At 41.4% G+C, this 17311-nt stretch overlaps 1 protein-coding gene across 8 annotated transcripts in view; it reads right to left on the bottom strand.

Moving 5' to 3' along the window:
- ZMIZ1 (zinc finger MIZ-type containing 1) overlaps positions 1-17311 on the bottom strand; it is a 315504-nt gene that overhangs the window by 46311 nt on the left and 251882 nt on the right. For all 8 annotated transcript variants that reach the window (XM_057365193.1, XM_057365192.1, XM_057365197.1 and 5 more), the window contains one exon: positions 4197-4341. In XM_057365193.1, the coding sequence (XP_057221176.1) occupies positions 4197-4341 (145 nt within the window). The remainder of the gene's footprint in view (positions 1-4196; positions 4342-17311) is intronic.

Raw genomic sequence — 17311 nt, 5'->3', positions numbered from 1 at the left:
TTAAAATGACTATCACTGTTGGTCAARACAGTCTACGATGCAAAGCTGAAAAGGCAGCAGCCTTTACAGAATTTCTGACACTGTTTGTACTAGCATAGTATAACCATAGTTCAATCCTGATTCTTCACAATGCAAGAGCCAGTCCTCACCATCCAGTAMAAATTCAGAGAACTACCATTTGTTTCCAAGAGGTCTTATCAATGTTTGAAAGTTCAGCTCTTAGTTAAGTTTAAATTGGAAGGAAAAAAAAAAAAGACAAAACAAACATTAAAAACAGACACTCTTGTAAAGCAAGTTTAACCACTAAAAGGTGCTTATGATGATTGCCTGAACATAAAACATTAATGATAATAAATAACACATCTATTGTAATATTGAATTGATGCTTCATTTCATCTACTGTTCAATTTCCTCTAAACCTTTGGCACTAAGTAATTTGTRATAAAAATAACATTATCTTCATATTTTTCATCAATTGGGACTGTCCTATACAGGCATTATGTAATTTTGGTCACTAACTGCAGGACAGCTGGCAACCAATACATAACACCAACACTTGGAGCAAGAGTGAAGACAGCAAGAGTYCTACAGACACTCATGACAACACACTAAACTACAGCTAACAGCTGTTTATTTCCAGGTGGTTTTGTTGACAAATAAGCTTCATTAGAAGCTGTGCAAGAAACAGAAGTCCCACCAGGGTTTGCTTCGGTCAGACTGATCTGAAAATGAACCAGGGTGTACTTGCTGCTAGGATTGACTGGTACTACCCATTTCAACCAATTTCAGATTCAATTTGATATAAAGGTACAGGTCCACCCCTTAATGCAATAAAGTGTTAAGTAGGAACTTCATCAAAGCAACAAAAGGTATATAATGACAATAATTTGTACTTATATAACAGCATTTGCCAAAGACCTTAAATTAATTAAAACCACCTTGAGTAGTATCTGCTATTACAGACATTATGTCTGATTAGAAAACAACACAAACAAGTTACACTATGCCCTGCAAGCTGGAGAACATGAAATTTCACTCCTGTGCAGAAGRGCTAACCTAAAGACTAAGAACTCTCCTTAAGTTCCCCATAAATCCATTAAGTRGGACTTTAATTAGAAGCTATACAGGATTAAGGAGGCAGATAGGTCTTACACTGGTCCTTCAATACAGGAGTATAGTTTATTCACGTGAGTGAATCAATAAAAAAGGTCTAAGGCTAACGTAAATAAAAATCGCACATTTAAGTTTGAGCTGACAGACTGCAAAGACTTTTAAAAGAGATATGATTGGGAGATTCTTCTTGACAATTCGGCACTCATTCTGTTCACAAAACAAAGGAATTTGCAATTCAACCAACTGCCCTACATTAGACAGCAAGTATTTAGTGGATTTCTATATACAACACTTGATAGTTCTATCAAGTGTTTTAGAAAGAAACTAAATTTAGAAAGAAATTAGCACAATGCAGTCCCCTACTCTGAAAGCATTTGTTGCACATGTGCACATCCTTGTATGGCTTACATTCTGCTCACTGGAAGTGCATTTAACCAACAGTAACACGACAAAGCCCTCCTTGATCAGTCTACTTCCATTTTCTCTCATAGCTCAATTAACTTTTCAAAAATCAAAGATTGCCCTTAAAAACAGGCCAGACCTGAATTACTTCTACTGTAAGTGCCCACAGTTTATTAAATATGAATCCTTAGAWTTAGATTCTTGTGATACATTATTGAGTCAGAATTTATTTCAAATAGCTGAGCCCTGTTTCAACTTTGAGACTAAGCAGCTGTGTTTCTGTASTGCCAGGTACATCAGGATTCTAGTCCCTGACTACAGTTCTGGGCAATTTTGTTGCTAGAAAAAGTTCTGTGTGAAGTACTCAAGATCATTTGATGACAGGRGAAGGATTTAATTGTGTGTCTAGTGATTATCAGCAGCTCACATCTATCTACATTACTGCTTTTAAGTAAAGTTCTTGAATATGCTCTTGGTTGTTCAAATTCAATACCTATCTCTTTTACAAAATCTGAAGTAGCTGGCTACATTTATTGTTTTAGGAAACACAAAGCATACTTTTMTTTTTGTTTGAATTAACAGAAAAGTCTTGTGAATTAGAGATAAGATACTGTGAACTTTAATACTAAGCTTCTGACCCAAAGCAATCTAATTTAAATACAAACGGTACTTCATCAACAGCTCAACCACTCATTGTAGTTAATATTATACTTAATGGTTTTTCATCTTTTGTTTAATTTAAGCAAATAGAAAACACAATTCTTCTTCACCCCATACCTCACTACTACCTTAAGACTGATTATAAAACATCCATGAAAATAAACAGCTTCAGGTGGAAAAAGAAGTTGGAGAGCCACAGCATGTGTCATCTAATGTACCACCTGAGAGACTTTGAGCAGTCATGGTTATGGTTAAATTACAGACAATATCACACAGAGGCAGTGATGCAAATATTCCAAATCCCAAAGAGGCTGCTGCAGYTATTGTAGGTAAGAATTTATGCCACAGAAATTCTGTTTCCAGACGGGCATCTCACAGGTAACGAGTTGTAATTTAGAAATGACTCCCAGAGTTTTCCCCAGTAGAGCATTTCAAGGGCAATACTCAAGAGAAATATGCAGGAACTTCCTATTACTGGGCAGGATGCTCTGCCACTAGGCAGAATATTGGATGACCCATTACTGCTGGAAATGCTGGTATTTAGGTTTAGCAGAAGGAAGTATTTATTTTTTTGACATGTGACAGTTTCAGTGGAAAACTGCTACAAAAGAAGTGAGTTGTGCCTATCTTATCTATTATCTAGTAATGTAGCACACAGCCCCTGTGAGATAGTCTTACTTTATAGACTCTAGAGGAACAGAGGCTAAAAGGTCAAACGAGAACCAGGCATGTAAAAACCACAAAACTACACCTAAGAGAGCACATACACTGCACCACATTCTCTGCAGACTGTCCACCAATTTCACTTTGTCTTCTGAAAAGCCTCTCMCAAGAGTAAAATTATTTAAAAACACTGATTTTTCTGTGGTTGRTTTTTCATTAAGTTTTCTGTGGTTTTCTTTTTTTTTTTAAAGTATGTTTACTATTGGTCATTTCATAAGACAACACTAAAAAAGAGGAAATCCAGGTACTCTGAAAAGCCAGTGATACTATATTAACTTTCCTTCAGAAAAAGGACTTAATTTATTCTTGAAGGCTAAAATAWAAGGTGCAGTGATCACATGGTTTTCCCATAAACGCAACAAAAACAATGGAAAAATCCAACCCAAATCCCAAAAACCRTTTTCAGACAAATTCACACCTGCAAACATACTGGTGCAAAGATGTCCCTAAGCTCCATTCTAACACAAATGTTTAACTTAGTTAGGTTATCATGGAACCTAGGTCCAAGGCATTTAGCCTCGTTACACTCTTATAATCCTTTACTAACAAAAACACTCTACACTAATTGATACTATTTATGATTTCTTTATTGTGATGCTGGGGGGAAGAAGGCCTTGGAAAAAAACTYCCACAAACATAAAGCATGGAATGAATGCTTAACCCTGCCCACACTTCATCTCCAGTTTTTACTTTGACCTCAACTCTGCAGACAAGAAGCACAAATAGTGCTCRTCCAAGTAATTTGGTAATCAAAAGCTTCACATCTTCATCTTATAGTGACTAATATTCATGTTTCCTCTAAGGTAGCACAAGCACTTTGTGATGCTCACCTGATATGACTGAACAGGACATTCTCCCATCTATGGCTACACCCAATGTACAGTTGCTTTGCATGCAATACATTTCCAATGATGCTTAAAAGAGAACATCAGTGAAATGTTTTCAATGTCAAGAAAAGCCAGTTGTATTTAAATAAACATCAGGCAAGTGTCTGATGAGAGACATGATGTACAAGTTTATCTCTAGGGCACAGCTTGAAGCTTGAAAGCAAGCCCACTTGATCTGAGCACAGATTTGAAGGTGGAAGTGTCACTTCACTATGCACAGGGCGACAGCAAAGAGAAAACCTGAGTTTATTTAGTGCTTGCATAATTACAGATACTCTGCTGTCTGCAACACTAAGCAGTGAATGAAACAGGTAGCTGCCCCCATCAGGGGTAATAAGCAGGTCAATTCACAGATCTGTCACCCAATATCGCCGTACAGAGCGCAGGGCTGCGGGCGGGGCCCAGACTCACCTGTGAGAAAGGGTGGGTTTCATGGAGCTCATAGAGTTCATGGGGGGTTGCATGGGGAGCTTCCCGGGAGGATCGTTCTGCCGGCTTTTCTGGTGGCGAAGCAGCAAGAGCCGTCCCAGCTCCTCACACCACGATGAGAGCAGTGCTGTGCAAACAGAACAAATGACAGTGAGCACTCATSTGAGGAACCAGCACAGCCCAGTGCAGGTGCAAGCCCCTGTCACAGAAGTCACAAGTTGAACAGACAAACACCACAAGGGCAAAGCTGATCTGTGAACCAACACTTCACATTATTATCCTATCAAACTGAGGCTKTTATTGCCCTACACCATCATTAGAATGGTTTTGCACAAGTTACAAACATTTTGCATAGCCCAGGAGGCACAAGAGGAGTTGTCTGAACTAAGCAGCACAGAGATGAAGAATGGATGAAGCAAAAGGATATGGGATAGTTGTWAAAAGTGAAAGAAGATGCAGAATAATTCATTTCACACTAACAGAAACATAACAAAAACATASAGAAGACATCATTTACAGAGAGAAGCAAAGAACAAGATCTCTTTTCTGTTTGGCTGGTTTTTTTTGGTTTTTTTTTTCCAAAAGATTGATTGGAGAGAAACCCATGTGCAGGAATTAAATTTCCAAAACTGCTATAAGCTACCACTCTTGAATAGATAAATAAGAGAATGATGTATGGATACAAAGTTAGGCACTTTAATCTATATTTGACCCAGCACAACCCCTAAATGTGTATTTCCATTATGTGCCTAATCTTGTAGTCAATGAGGGTAATTCTGTGCTTACAGGAAAATCACACTTATGAACTATGAAGATGCAGAGATTTCTTAGAGGGAGAAAGAGCTTGCAACTCCTTCTAAAGACATGAAACGGGCCATTATTCCTGAAAATGTGGCCTCTCCCTTATGCACTCACACTCAGAAAAGAGTGGGCCCTGTTACAGAAGCCACCGACTCTTCAGTAAGCAGAGTCCCAGAAAGTGACTGCAGGTGAAACCTGGCTCCCAAGAGTGCACCCAGCCAAGACATCCACAGAAGCCTCTAGCAACACCCGACCAGAGCCTCAAAGCTGCCTATTTAATCCCAACGTCAGAAGTGGCTTTAGTAAAAAGTCAGCCAGGTATGACGACACAGTGAGGAGTTTCACTGGAACAAAGTGCARACTAATTGAAAAATCCTGCAGTTGAAAGAAATCAACTTCTCAAGTGGAAGTCCTTGGGGTTTTTTTTCTTCTTTAAAGGATGCTTTACAAACCCCTCAGAACAAGAAAATGCTTCATGTTTAATTTTTAACTAAGTGCCTTCCTGAGGTGCTGCGACCTGAACACAAATCAACAGATTACACGGGTAGGTGAGAACCAGAAGACCACTGAAAACCCAAGCTGCCACAGTGGTTTAGAGTAATAAGAGCTCTAGGTGTAATTTTAGGCTTGCTCATTTAAAAGAGACAAGTGCAGAATTCTCTAAAATTGAGGCCTTTGTTTTCGTTTCTTAATCTTCTAATGGTTGCCTTTTCACCAAATAACATAATCCTAAGCAGTGGCAAAGTATCATTTCAGGGTAACCACCTTCTTTTCCCAGTAGCTACTCACATGCACTGTTAGAACAAATTCCAAAGAGACTAACTGTAAAGACATATTTGTAGGGGAGAAAAAGGAACCTGCTTTACCAAAAACACACCCAAGTATGGTTTCTCAGTACAAGAAACAATTGGATTTTCTCAAGTTAAACAGCCACACAAGAAAAATACTGAGAGCCTGGGCCATTGCTGTGAATTAATCACACATTTGGACAAAGAAGAGGTAGTAATTTTATTGCATTTATGAAGCAGAAGGTCAAGAGCGGYGTTTAGGGAGGCATTTTAGAGCTCTGCTGTGACAAAAAGGGAACATAGTTTCTTTATGTAACTAAATATGGTCAYTCGGAAATTGTCAGCCTCACATGTAGCCTACAAAAAGCATTCCCCCGAGCTCTGTGAAATGTTCCAGCAACGAGTGTCAGTCTAAGCTGCTTCTCTATTAGCCAAGGAATCTGTCAACAAGCATTTGATCAAATTATACTCACCTTTTATCCCTGGCATATCATTACTAATGTGCCAGTGACAAAGGCCCCCCTCCCCCTTTCCAGCCGCCTGGAGATACAAATTCCTGCCGCAYAGGGTTTCCTCCCTTGCACCACAGCCACTTGAACTCGGGAAACACGAACAAAGTGTTCTGCTGAACACTTAACGCAGCCATCACCGAGTAATAGTGGATGAGTAATAGTGGATGCTGAGCACTTTCACAGCCCAGTGTAATTACTACGGAATCATCCATCTTAGACGAGGCTGTGATGGGAGGAGGGGGGTGCTCCTTCTGCACACCTATGTGCGCTTGACAAGTAAGATAAAAAGCAACAACCCCGCGGATCTGAGGGCATGAATCTGCAAACAAAAGCCAAATCTGCCTGAAAAAAAACCCCAAAAACAACCCAGTGTAATTCCTGGAAAAGGAATATGCCAATAAGAGCATTGCTTTGGTGAGGTGAAGATAAGAAAACAACTTAATGAGTTGTTATTATTACCAATATCCTGTATGAACATTTATAAAGGGGAAATGTAAGCCATCAAAGAACAAAGAGGTCCTCAAGATAAGCTGGATGGTTTCATTGTACAAGTTATCTGGAGAGGACTCATGTTTTTAGAAACTAAGASACTGCAGGTAAAAAACCTAGCAAATTTACTCATCCCTATCACAGCACTCATTATAGAAAGGTTCAGCCTTTCCTCCCCCAGGACATTTCAACTCATGTACCATGTATAATAATCACTCTCTTCCCCGCGCTGGTACTTGTGCATGGAATGAAAACAGAGCTGTTTGTAGTCACCTTAGGAGTTACCAGTCCCCCTCTGTCCTGCTCCCTCCTCCCTCTAAAGGACTCTGCTCTCTTCTGCTGGAAAACACAGGGCAGCCTCCCTTCTCTCCTGCCCCATCCACCTCCACTGCTCTGCTCCCTGCTCGGTAAGATGAATATATACCCTGCCAACACACATCTGGTACAGCTGGCTTCTGGAGAACATCACTTCCTGGGCTATTCAAGCAAGATGAAACAAACTCAAAATGAATTTACAGATTACACTATTCATCTTCAGTGTACTTAGTTACTGCTTTTTATGCTGACAGTATTAGGCGTATCTCAACTCATTTACACTCAAAGCACGAGAATTTCAGTATCATACTATAATGAACAGATAAAGCAGMGAGCACAAAGGACAGCTACAGATGGTGCCAACAGTTAGTCTCACCCTCTCATAGCACAGCCAAGCAGCTGCTTTTTCTCCCCCTCCGCCCCTCCTTCTTGTACAACAGGAGCACAGATTTTGCAGATGGACCATCCACACCGTCTCTCGCAGCCTCTCGCTGCGGCAATTTAATGATCAGATTTAAATCGTGCTCCTCTGCTGCATTGCTACAATGTCCCTTGCATACAATGATGTGGCTTTCCTGCTTAAGTTGAACTCAACTGTTGCAATGAGAGGAAAGGAAGAATCCTTGAATGTGCACACCCCCCACCACGAAGCCTTGTATACAGCCCAGGTGTAAAATACAACCTGGTTAATACACCAAAATTGACATTTTCCTTCAACCCCTGTAGTCAGAGAGGGCTCCGCCAGCTCATGCAAAAAGATGCAGAATAATGGCAATCAAATGACGTACTGACAGTTTAAGAGTATTCACACATTTATTTGGCTTAAAGGGACACTCTCTGGTATGATTGGTGCAATATTTGACCTACTTTTCTCCATTTGCAAAACCTGCATCATTCTTAATGGGATTGCGTTTTACTTTTAGCACTGATCYATTTCCATAGGAATAAATCAATACTGATTTGCTAATGACGACTGCGTTAAGAACCCACCACAGACATGAGCAGCCTCAGCTTTCACATTTGTGAAAAGAAACACAGRTTTTAAAAATAAGAGAAATTTCAATTACAACTAGCTCAAGGGGTTTCCCTAAGGAAGCAAGAGAAAAAAAAATCAGTTCAGAGATATTCATCTTGCTGCTACCCAGTCCCATTTTGGTTTTCTACTCTTTGAAGAGGACCAGACATAGCAAGAGTGTGTCTCAGCACAGAATGTGACCGACCTCTCCTTAAAATACTCATAAATACTCCCACACACCCAAAGCTGGCAACACTTTATGTCCTTCTGGATGCCTCCAATAGTTTTAAATTCTTTCATTGAAAAAAATCATAAGACATGGCAATGTATCCACATTGGGATCCTGGGGACAAGGAGGGGAAAGAAGACTGGAAGGCATTTTTTTTTTCCCCAGTCAGCCCAAGTCACATTTTAAGCATTTCTCTGCAACCACAGAGCTAAGCCTTGCTTGAAAGAGAAAGGAAGCAATTGTTATTTAATCCCCTGCCTCTAGGAGYCAAGTCTTTAAGAACATGCCAAATATCACAAGATTTGCGACACAATTATTAGGACCGGCCACATCCCCTGGTACTGTTCCTTTCCTATAAGGGCCCTTTTGTGCCGAAAACCTGCCAGGCAGTACGGAAACAAAAGCCTCCACTGCTGGCTCTGTGGCATCTTCCCATCCCTCACAGCCATGAGTGCACATCACCCAGCAGCAGCATCACAACTGCATTGWAAGTGCTGGGGCCCTTCATTAGGAAAATCAAGGAGCTTGAGCTCGGGATCAAGACACGGATCATGCCCAGGCACTCATACCACTTAATACTTCTTGACAACAAACGATGCTGGCATACCTGCAAATATTACATGATGGATGCAGATATTACATTATGCAGCTCCAAAGTAATTTTATAGCYGTGGCACTGACGACTGGTACAGTCCATTACAACCATTTTTGGGCCAGGGACCAGCAAAAGTAAAGAAACCAGGGTGTGCAGTTAGTGCTACCCTGCAGAGGCACTAACGCATTTCATCAGCTGTGCCCACCCTGGGGCTGGGAGCTGCAATCCTGCACTGCCTGCTTGTGTTCTCAGTGCAAAGTGCCAGAGTAAGCACCTCCGAGTGCATGAGCCAGCGGCTCCCTAGAAAGCAAAATACAGAGAAGCACGGTGCTAATCTATTTACCTATTATGATACCCTAGTATTAGTTACAGCTTATCACCTCAGTAAATCGCTGCTTCTTGTTAGGGAACGCGCTTAAAGGTGCAGCAAACTGTTATTTACAGGCAGACACTATATTTACAGCCACAAAGACAGGTGAGGAGGGGATAGGACAACAGCTCGGTAATTTCAATGCTTCTGCTTCCCGGGAGACTGCTGGAAGAGCACAATAGGATTACTGCTTCCTTGCTGCAGTTAAGCCGCAGTAGATAGTTCAATAGGCAGACTGGCAGACCCGTATTTCTTATTCGCTGCAATGAAAATATTAGGAAAAAAGGAGGAGTTTGATTTGGAGAACTATCTGTTCAGCACCATCTCGCTAGATTGGTTTCATGTCTCAGAAGGAAATGCCTTTGGCTGAAAAGATATTTACAGCATAAGTAAGAAAATACTTTTTTTTTTTTCACCAATCACATCCATTAATTTTATATTGCTYTTAGAAACAAGTTTGTATTTTTTTACATGGAGAATTCCAGATAAGTAGAATACAAAGCTACTGAGTGCTTTTCTACTCATTCCTCTACAGACTGCAATCTAAACACAGTTTTTATAAAACATCCAGTGAGGTAATTTGGAGGGAAGGGAAGGGAAGCAGCAATCAGAAGAGAATGAAAGGAGTGGAAATAAYTATTGTCTTGGTTATTTAGAAGAGCTATTTTTTTTACACAGAAAAATGGAGACAATATCACATTTGGAAAAATACATTGAAAATGCTAACTACCTAATGCTCAATGAGCTGACAGTATTAAAAAAATAGGGTCAATTGCATTAAAAGGATGGAACCTTTATTCACAATTTAGTGAAACTGAAAATCAGACATTTTCCTTGTGTCTTAAAAAGAATCAGACATTTTCATTGTGTTTTAAAGAACTAGGAAATGAAGAGAGGGAGAAACCAGTAATTCCAAACTATTTCAAGGACTGATTTTCCTGCAGCTCTCCTCACATACTCCAGCAGAGCCTGGCAGTGGCTGGCTAACCCGTCGGAGGTCGGTGGTGGCAGCAAAGCAAGGCCACAAATGCAGGATGTGTGTTCAGGAGCAGAGATTTGTGTCTGCCCCTCCTCTGCAGCTCTTTCGAGGCACTGCCGCACGGCCTAACCCCGTGACAGATGAGCCCTACCCCATCGTGACACGAGCTTCTGCTCAGCRTCTGCCTCAACACGGAGAGCACAACAGGACTATATACAAAGCCAAYTGCAAAGCAAAAGCATTCATTTCTCAGCAGTCTGGCTGTTCAACCTGAACCCAGAGCAGTTTCCAGGGAGTCCATCCCTGCTCCAGCCCACCTCTCCAGCTGCCAGCACACGGCGGCACATGGCACAGGGCCAGCGCTCACTCCCAGGTGTTTGCTCCCACCTCACCCGGGAGGCTTGCACCCCAGCTGGCTGCTTGTTTGGAGCACCTGAGCATTGTGACTGCTCTTCTCCATCAGGCACAATCAGCTTAAAAGCTAATGATGTTAGTGTAAAAGTCCAAGTAATGGATTAAATGGATTTTATCTAAAARGTACCAACACAAATGTGGAACCACCTCCAGAGGCACACAGATTTAACAAGTGCTCATCCCCACAACTGCACAGCATGCTGCATGGTACTGAATTTCCCAGCARAGCAAAAGGGGCACCTGGCTCAAAYMCTGCTTTGGGATACAGGAACTGCCCTGCTAATGACAACAGGAACACCAAGCTGACTGCCACAGTTCAACACTGTGAAACAGGACATGATCCACATTTCTACCCCCGGACCTAGTAATGTCCTTTATTAATAATGCCTCCTTTATTACTATAGCTACAGCTGTGTTCTGCAGAAATATCCAACTTTGCCCCACTAAGATCTATAACGCAATTATGTATTACAATTAAAAAACAAAAAATCATGCAGGTTTGTAAGAGAACAGATAATGAAGGGAACACCTAATTAAAGTGAATGTAGTATCACATTAATTAATAGAGGCTTTATTCAATAAAACCCTTACGGCAAACCTGACAGTTAGTTATTCAACGTGTGCTTTCAGGAGTGCTGCATGAGAGTGAGATCAGGTGTGGTGTGACACCACAATGTGTGGTCGTGAATGTGGGCCCAACTTGCCTTAGCGTATCTTCAGTTCTCCACAAATACCTCTCAGGACACATACACATGCAGGCTTCCCCAAAAGCTCTTGCCAGCTGGAATAGTACATGCTGGAGACACAGATTGGAATACTGCTATACCCCATACCTTCAGTGGAACCRGGATTCCCTAATTTCCCTCTACACTTGCCAAAACTTGGCAGAAGATCTTACCAGATTCACTACATTAACTTCGAAGTAATACATTACAAAACATAGCAACAATGGCTCAATTTGGCAAGCACAAAACACTCTGTACAGATCCAGATAAAATACGCAAATGCCTCATTCAGGCTTAGCTCTACCCAAGCTGCTACATCCGAAAACAGGGCCACTTACATAAAGAGAAGACAACGCTGGTGAAAGGCCACCAGCAAGTGAATACTGGATAAGGCTTTCCAAGGAAATGCATTCCAATAGAATTAAACTGCTTGTTTTCTTACTCATCCAATTGTTGGTTTCACTGCTTAGATTTCAAACAACTGTGCCTTTCATCACTGCTGTATGCTTTTATTTTGTAATGCCTGTTCCAGTCATCAACAAATTTCACATATAATCCAGACATCTGAAAAATGAGACTGACAGACTTGAACCCATCTTTGGCTACAGTCAAAGCAGTGACCCCCAGGTGAAAGGCTCACTTTCATTTAATCCATCCTCAGCCCTCCAATTACGACTCCTGAGCTAACACCACCACTAACATCTAAAAGTGTTAGGAAAAAAACCCAACAGATGAATTTAACAAGAGCTGGAACAGAGGGAACCCATGCACAATCAGTACAGCGATGGAAGTCTGGAAAGGGGAAAAGCTAGTGTCTATCATGAAAAGAAGGGAATACCTGCAGAATTGGAGGTTCAGCTTCCTATCATGGAAAACCAACCCAAATTATTCAAAAGGATCAAGAGGAAAGTAAAAAAATGAGTAGCAACCAAAATGGACTTCTCAGGAATAAATGATACCTTCTGTACTTTTTTTTACAATAGCAGACTTTGAGCATAGATAGTTTAATTTTTGTCAGGCTTCMGTGCTGCTTAACATGACATTCTTACAAATAAACAAGGGAAATTAGGTCTAGCTGAACATAACACAAAATGGCTGGAAACTTAAGCTTAACCAAACTATTAAACCAAGAGTCACTAAAGAAATGAGCATCTCAGATAGGTTTTTGCAGGAGTTTTCTCCAGGCCTGAAATTACTGAGTAATTAATTTACAGAGATCAATGATGCAGATGAATAAAGGGCTAGAGCATGTTCTGGGTTGATTTACAGATGGCACAAGMTGGGAAGAAGTATCAGCTCACTGCAGAAATTTGTTGCTGAAACCACCTTGAAAAGCTGGAGAGATTATCTGAAATGGCATCCAATGGGAACAAGTACAAAGTCCAACACGACACATCTTCCCAAGAAGAGGGTGAGAATCAGGTCTGAAGGCAGGAATCCTCAGGAGGGCAATGAAGGCAATGTGCTGTGCTGCTGAAACACACCCAACCAGCCTCCTCAGCTGCATGAGTGGGACCCAAATCTGGAAGATAGACACTTCTCCTTTCTCTGTRCCCCACCACAATGTACGGCCACAGAAGGGGGAGAAAAGTAATCAGAATATTAGGAAAAACCTATCAATATATCCTGCAAGTAATGATTGCATAAGTTACAGCTTTTGTTAGGCTTTGTTTGGGATGTTTTTGGGGCTTTTTTACAGGAGGGAAGATTGACAGCAGTATTCTGATTTACTGACTAACAAAGCATTAATTATATCCTAGAGCTCTTAAATACCCTAAGGGGCAAGGTGAAGAATTTCCATGAATGGAGATGCAGAGGAAAGGTCAGATACAGATCTAGGGAGAATTGATTCTTCAGCCAAGGGGGCACTGCACAGATGACTTCTTGAAGTCTTTTAGAATCAAATGGAATCTATGTTTGTGAACACAGGAAATTCAATCAAACACTCTGCACTGGTAAAGTATTTAAATCTGGCTTGTATTCACAATTATCCCAAAAAGACATCTTTGCAAAAATGTGAGGAGCTCCTGCAGAGTCTGCTGAAGTGGCCATCTAGCTACACGGCTTACTGCTATGTTTCAAAGATGAAAGAAGCTGAGAGCAGGTGATGTGCTGAAGGTCACACCATTTGTGACAGAAGAGAGTCCCAGAACAGAGAGGATCATTCACCTTCCTCTCTTTGCAAGGAAAAACCACAACCACCACATCAAGGGGTTACTGCTCTGTGCCCGCAGTCTYTGTGCCTGCCATGGAACATTTTCAAACAACAACTGTAAAACATCTGGAGAGGCTTTCAAGGAGGGGAAAAAATTACAAAAACCACACAACCAAAATTTATAGCAGAAACGTGTTTCCAAAGTTAACACTGCACAGCCAGAACTCAGAAGGACCAAATGCTATTTTAGGCACTTTTGCTTTTTGGTTCTGCCATCTTGCTCTTTGCTTTAACTTTACATTATTTTATATTTTTACAGGAAAAGAATGTTTTATCAGGTGTCCTCMGAGTTTTATTTTTGTATGATTAGTGTAATACAAACTTAGCCAACTTCTCTATAACTGCTGAAGGAAAAAGAAATGTTTGCTTTCAAAGCTGGGGGTTGCAGGACCATTTTTCATACTCTCCAAACTTTGTACTTGAACTAGAACTAAGCTAGAAGTACTCTAACCCTATCCTTCCACTAACTTGTCATTCTGAAAGAAATACCTTAACTACGTAAAACAATCTTTAAGCGCTGAACATGAAAACTGGTAAGGACATCAAATAGAAACTCAGCCTACAGCAGTTTTTAACTTAACTGATTTCTATTCAAACAGTACAGGGCAGGCAGATGTGTGCATGCACAGCAGTTTCAAGGCATTGATGCTTCCCATCTCACTGCCCAGTTGATGAGGTAGTTCTCTAATGGAGTCATTACTTCTCYTTTTCTCCTCTGTGTCCCACCAACCTCACAAACCTTGTCATCTTCCTTTACTAGCAACCTGCTCTGTTCCTCTGGTACCAATCACCTTTTCTTGAGAACTGCCTAATTAATTAACATTCAATTAACATACCAAAGTCAAATACCAAGTAATTGCTCCCAAGCTGCACTGGGAACTTGGTAACTAATCTGAGCAAGAGAAGGGCTTCTGTAYCTTTAAAGTTTCATTTCTTCCAGCTGTATCTGCCAGGCTAATGGATGTTTCTCACCTGAACCACGGCTGTATTACAGACAGGAACAGGAGGAGGAACAGACTTTGTGAGCCATGGATGCTCTTATTCAGGCATTCTGATACCCCTAATGACTCCACATACACTACGTTTATTTTATTTATTACCAATAAAGCAAAAGTAGCAAATCATCTCTGCTCTGTTACAATTAGARCCACACAGAAAACTGAAGTTGGTGTAAAATAAGAAACATGTAAATAACCCTTCCCTGATCTTCAGATTATTTTAGTCGTCGTTTCATGATACAAAGTGTTCTGCAGCAGTAGAGCCTTGAGGCAGCCCCATCTTCTACTGTTGTGCCTTTCCTCTGCTGTAGCCTGCACACTCCCAGCTGTGCTGAAGCATTTCCTTGTGTGACCACCCTGTGAACCCAACCAGCTTTTTTTTTCTTTTTTCTAAATCCTTTTTTTCTCATTTCTTTTTCTTAAAAAAAAAAAAAAATCCCCCCAGACATGTATTTGGCTTTTCCCTAGCTACATGAAATCCCTGCTGTGGCTCAGAGTGTGGCCCCAGCACCAGGCTCCGGCACTCTACAGAGGCAGAACAGGCAGCTGTTTCCTCGCACAGGCGGTGCCCCAAGACAGGGCTCAAACAAGAGACTTTGATTCAAAAWCCCAGCTACCAACACTGGTTTTAGACAGATTAGAAATTGCTGTTTCCTCGTCTTCAGGGGAATGTTTATCATTTTACATAGGTAAAAAGAGGTTATCTATGGAAGAAGTGAGAGGTATAAAAATGAATGTGGCTAATTGCTTTTTACAAGCATCTAGGGAAGAAGCCAGTGGAAATCACAGCCCAGACTGGCTTTTCAGTATCTTTCTTTTCTCTAACTGAAAATAAAAAAGAATTGGGGGAAAAGGAAAGGGTTATTTGTGACTACCTTTTCTTATGGACATTTGCAGAAGAGCAGCCTGCCTAAATTCTCACAGAGGACATCTGGCCGCCTCTCCCTGCACACAAGTGCTATAATTTCAGGACTGGAGTGCTATAARATAATGCCATCACTGCTCTTGCCATCTATAAATAACTGCATTTGGATCTAGCCGAGTCACGTGGAAAAGCTGGCCAGCAACACATACATATATGTGAGCGTGCCTTTGGAAACCCAAATAATTCTAATAATACTGCACGAAATAAGCTTCAGCTTTCCAAATTTAGCTCTGGTCCATGCATTCACTGCGGCTCACAGAGGACTGCTGTTATTTCTTTTTAAAATAGCGTTCTTCCTCAGGAAGCTGCTGACTATGGCATTAGCAGGGCATTGTGCAAAAGCGTCTCGTGTGCCGCTGCGCAGCCAGACTGCTCAGAGARGCAGACAAGAATCAATCGCTCCGGCAGCGCCGCGAACCCGCCCGCCCCTCTCATTGACATCTTGTCGGAGCCACTGAAAAGGCGCATGGGCCCGAGCGCGGCGGCGAGGAGCGGTGGGCGGGTGCGAACGGAGCCAGACAGCACAGCACGGATGGCACACGCTGGAACAGCTTTCTGATTTCTGATCCTGAGCCCAAGAGCAGCCGAGCCGGCCCTGCCTCCTGCGAGAGCAGCAGCGCACGGCTGGGCCGCTCACACAGCCACAGTCACACACCGAACCACAGCTCAGCACCGCTTTGCTGCAGCAAAGCTGTCGGAGCACAAGGTATTAAAAATAAAACATTTTTTTTTATTATTCTTGAACAATCCCACGGCATTAGTAACAAACACGAATAGGAAACCATTTCAAACGAGTTGCATGCATCCTCGGGGCATTTTCTGGGAAAATGACTGGAATATAACCTGACGTGACCAACAGAGCCTACAGTTTATCTAAGGCTGTAATACCCACAAGACATTATAAGGGGTAAGATTTTCATCTTTGGAAGCTAAAACTGAGGAGAGCATGTACTGAGCAGAAGAGGAGAAAGGAAGAGAGAGAGGGCAGCAAGGGACACGGAATATTCCCCAAGACTTCAAGCACTGTTAATTCCACAGAGCATTTCCCAGGGACAGGGATTCTGTTTCACTGCCTGTAGARAAGCAGCAGTTTGTAAAAAAAAGCACTGAGCAAGCATCCTATCTAAATAGCAACCACGTCTATTTCATGTTCCCAGAACATTGGGAAAGAAGAATCACAATCAGAAAGGACATTGCAACATCAAACAGTACCGTAAAACACMCAGTAAGATGCTATCCAAGCAGATGGTAAATAAAAATCTCCATTCTTGGTCAGAACCATTTTGGATTAGCTCCTGCTCCTACTAAAGCTGGCTGAAAATATTGTAAATAACTTTAGTGGTCTGAAGCTCAATCTCTTAGATTACATTTACACAACCTCTACCAATATGATCTCTTCTCCTTCGACACACCATTTCGAGTGTRCGAGAAAACATGTAACTTCTCCTTCATACGCTGCTAAGTACTTTCATGTTAGTCTAGGAGATGGTATTTTTAATTTTACTGAAACTAAGAAATGTGAAAAGTGGCTAGAACAGAGGCTAAAATCCAAGAGAAATTGTAGCAGAAGAGAAGATAATACATTAATGATAAGGTTTCTGAAATGTTACAGACACTTCATTGCATACAGACAGTGCCTGGCTGTTTACTGCCTGGGGGCTATATAAGTGGCCTTTCACAAACACATAAGGACTGGTTCCTTCCATGAGGAACTTGAAAGAAATGCA

Source organism: Malurus melanocephalus, unplaced genomic scaffold, assembly GCF_030028575.1.
Source record: "Malurus melanocephalus ecotype Western Australia unplaced genomic scaffold, MMel_1.1 scaffold_49, whole genome shotgun sequence".
Lineage (NCBI taxonomy): Eukaryota > Metazoa > Chordata > Aves > Passeriformes > Maluridae > Malurus > Malurus melanocephalus.
Note: the sequence above shows the minus strand (reverse complement) of the source record. Positions and strands in the feature narration are given on the sequence as shown.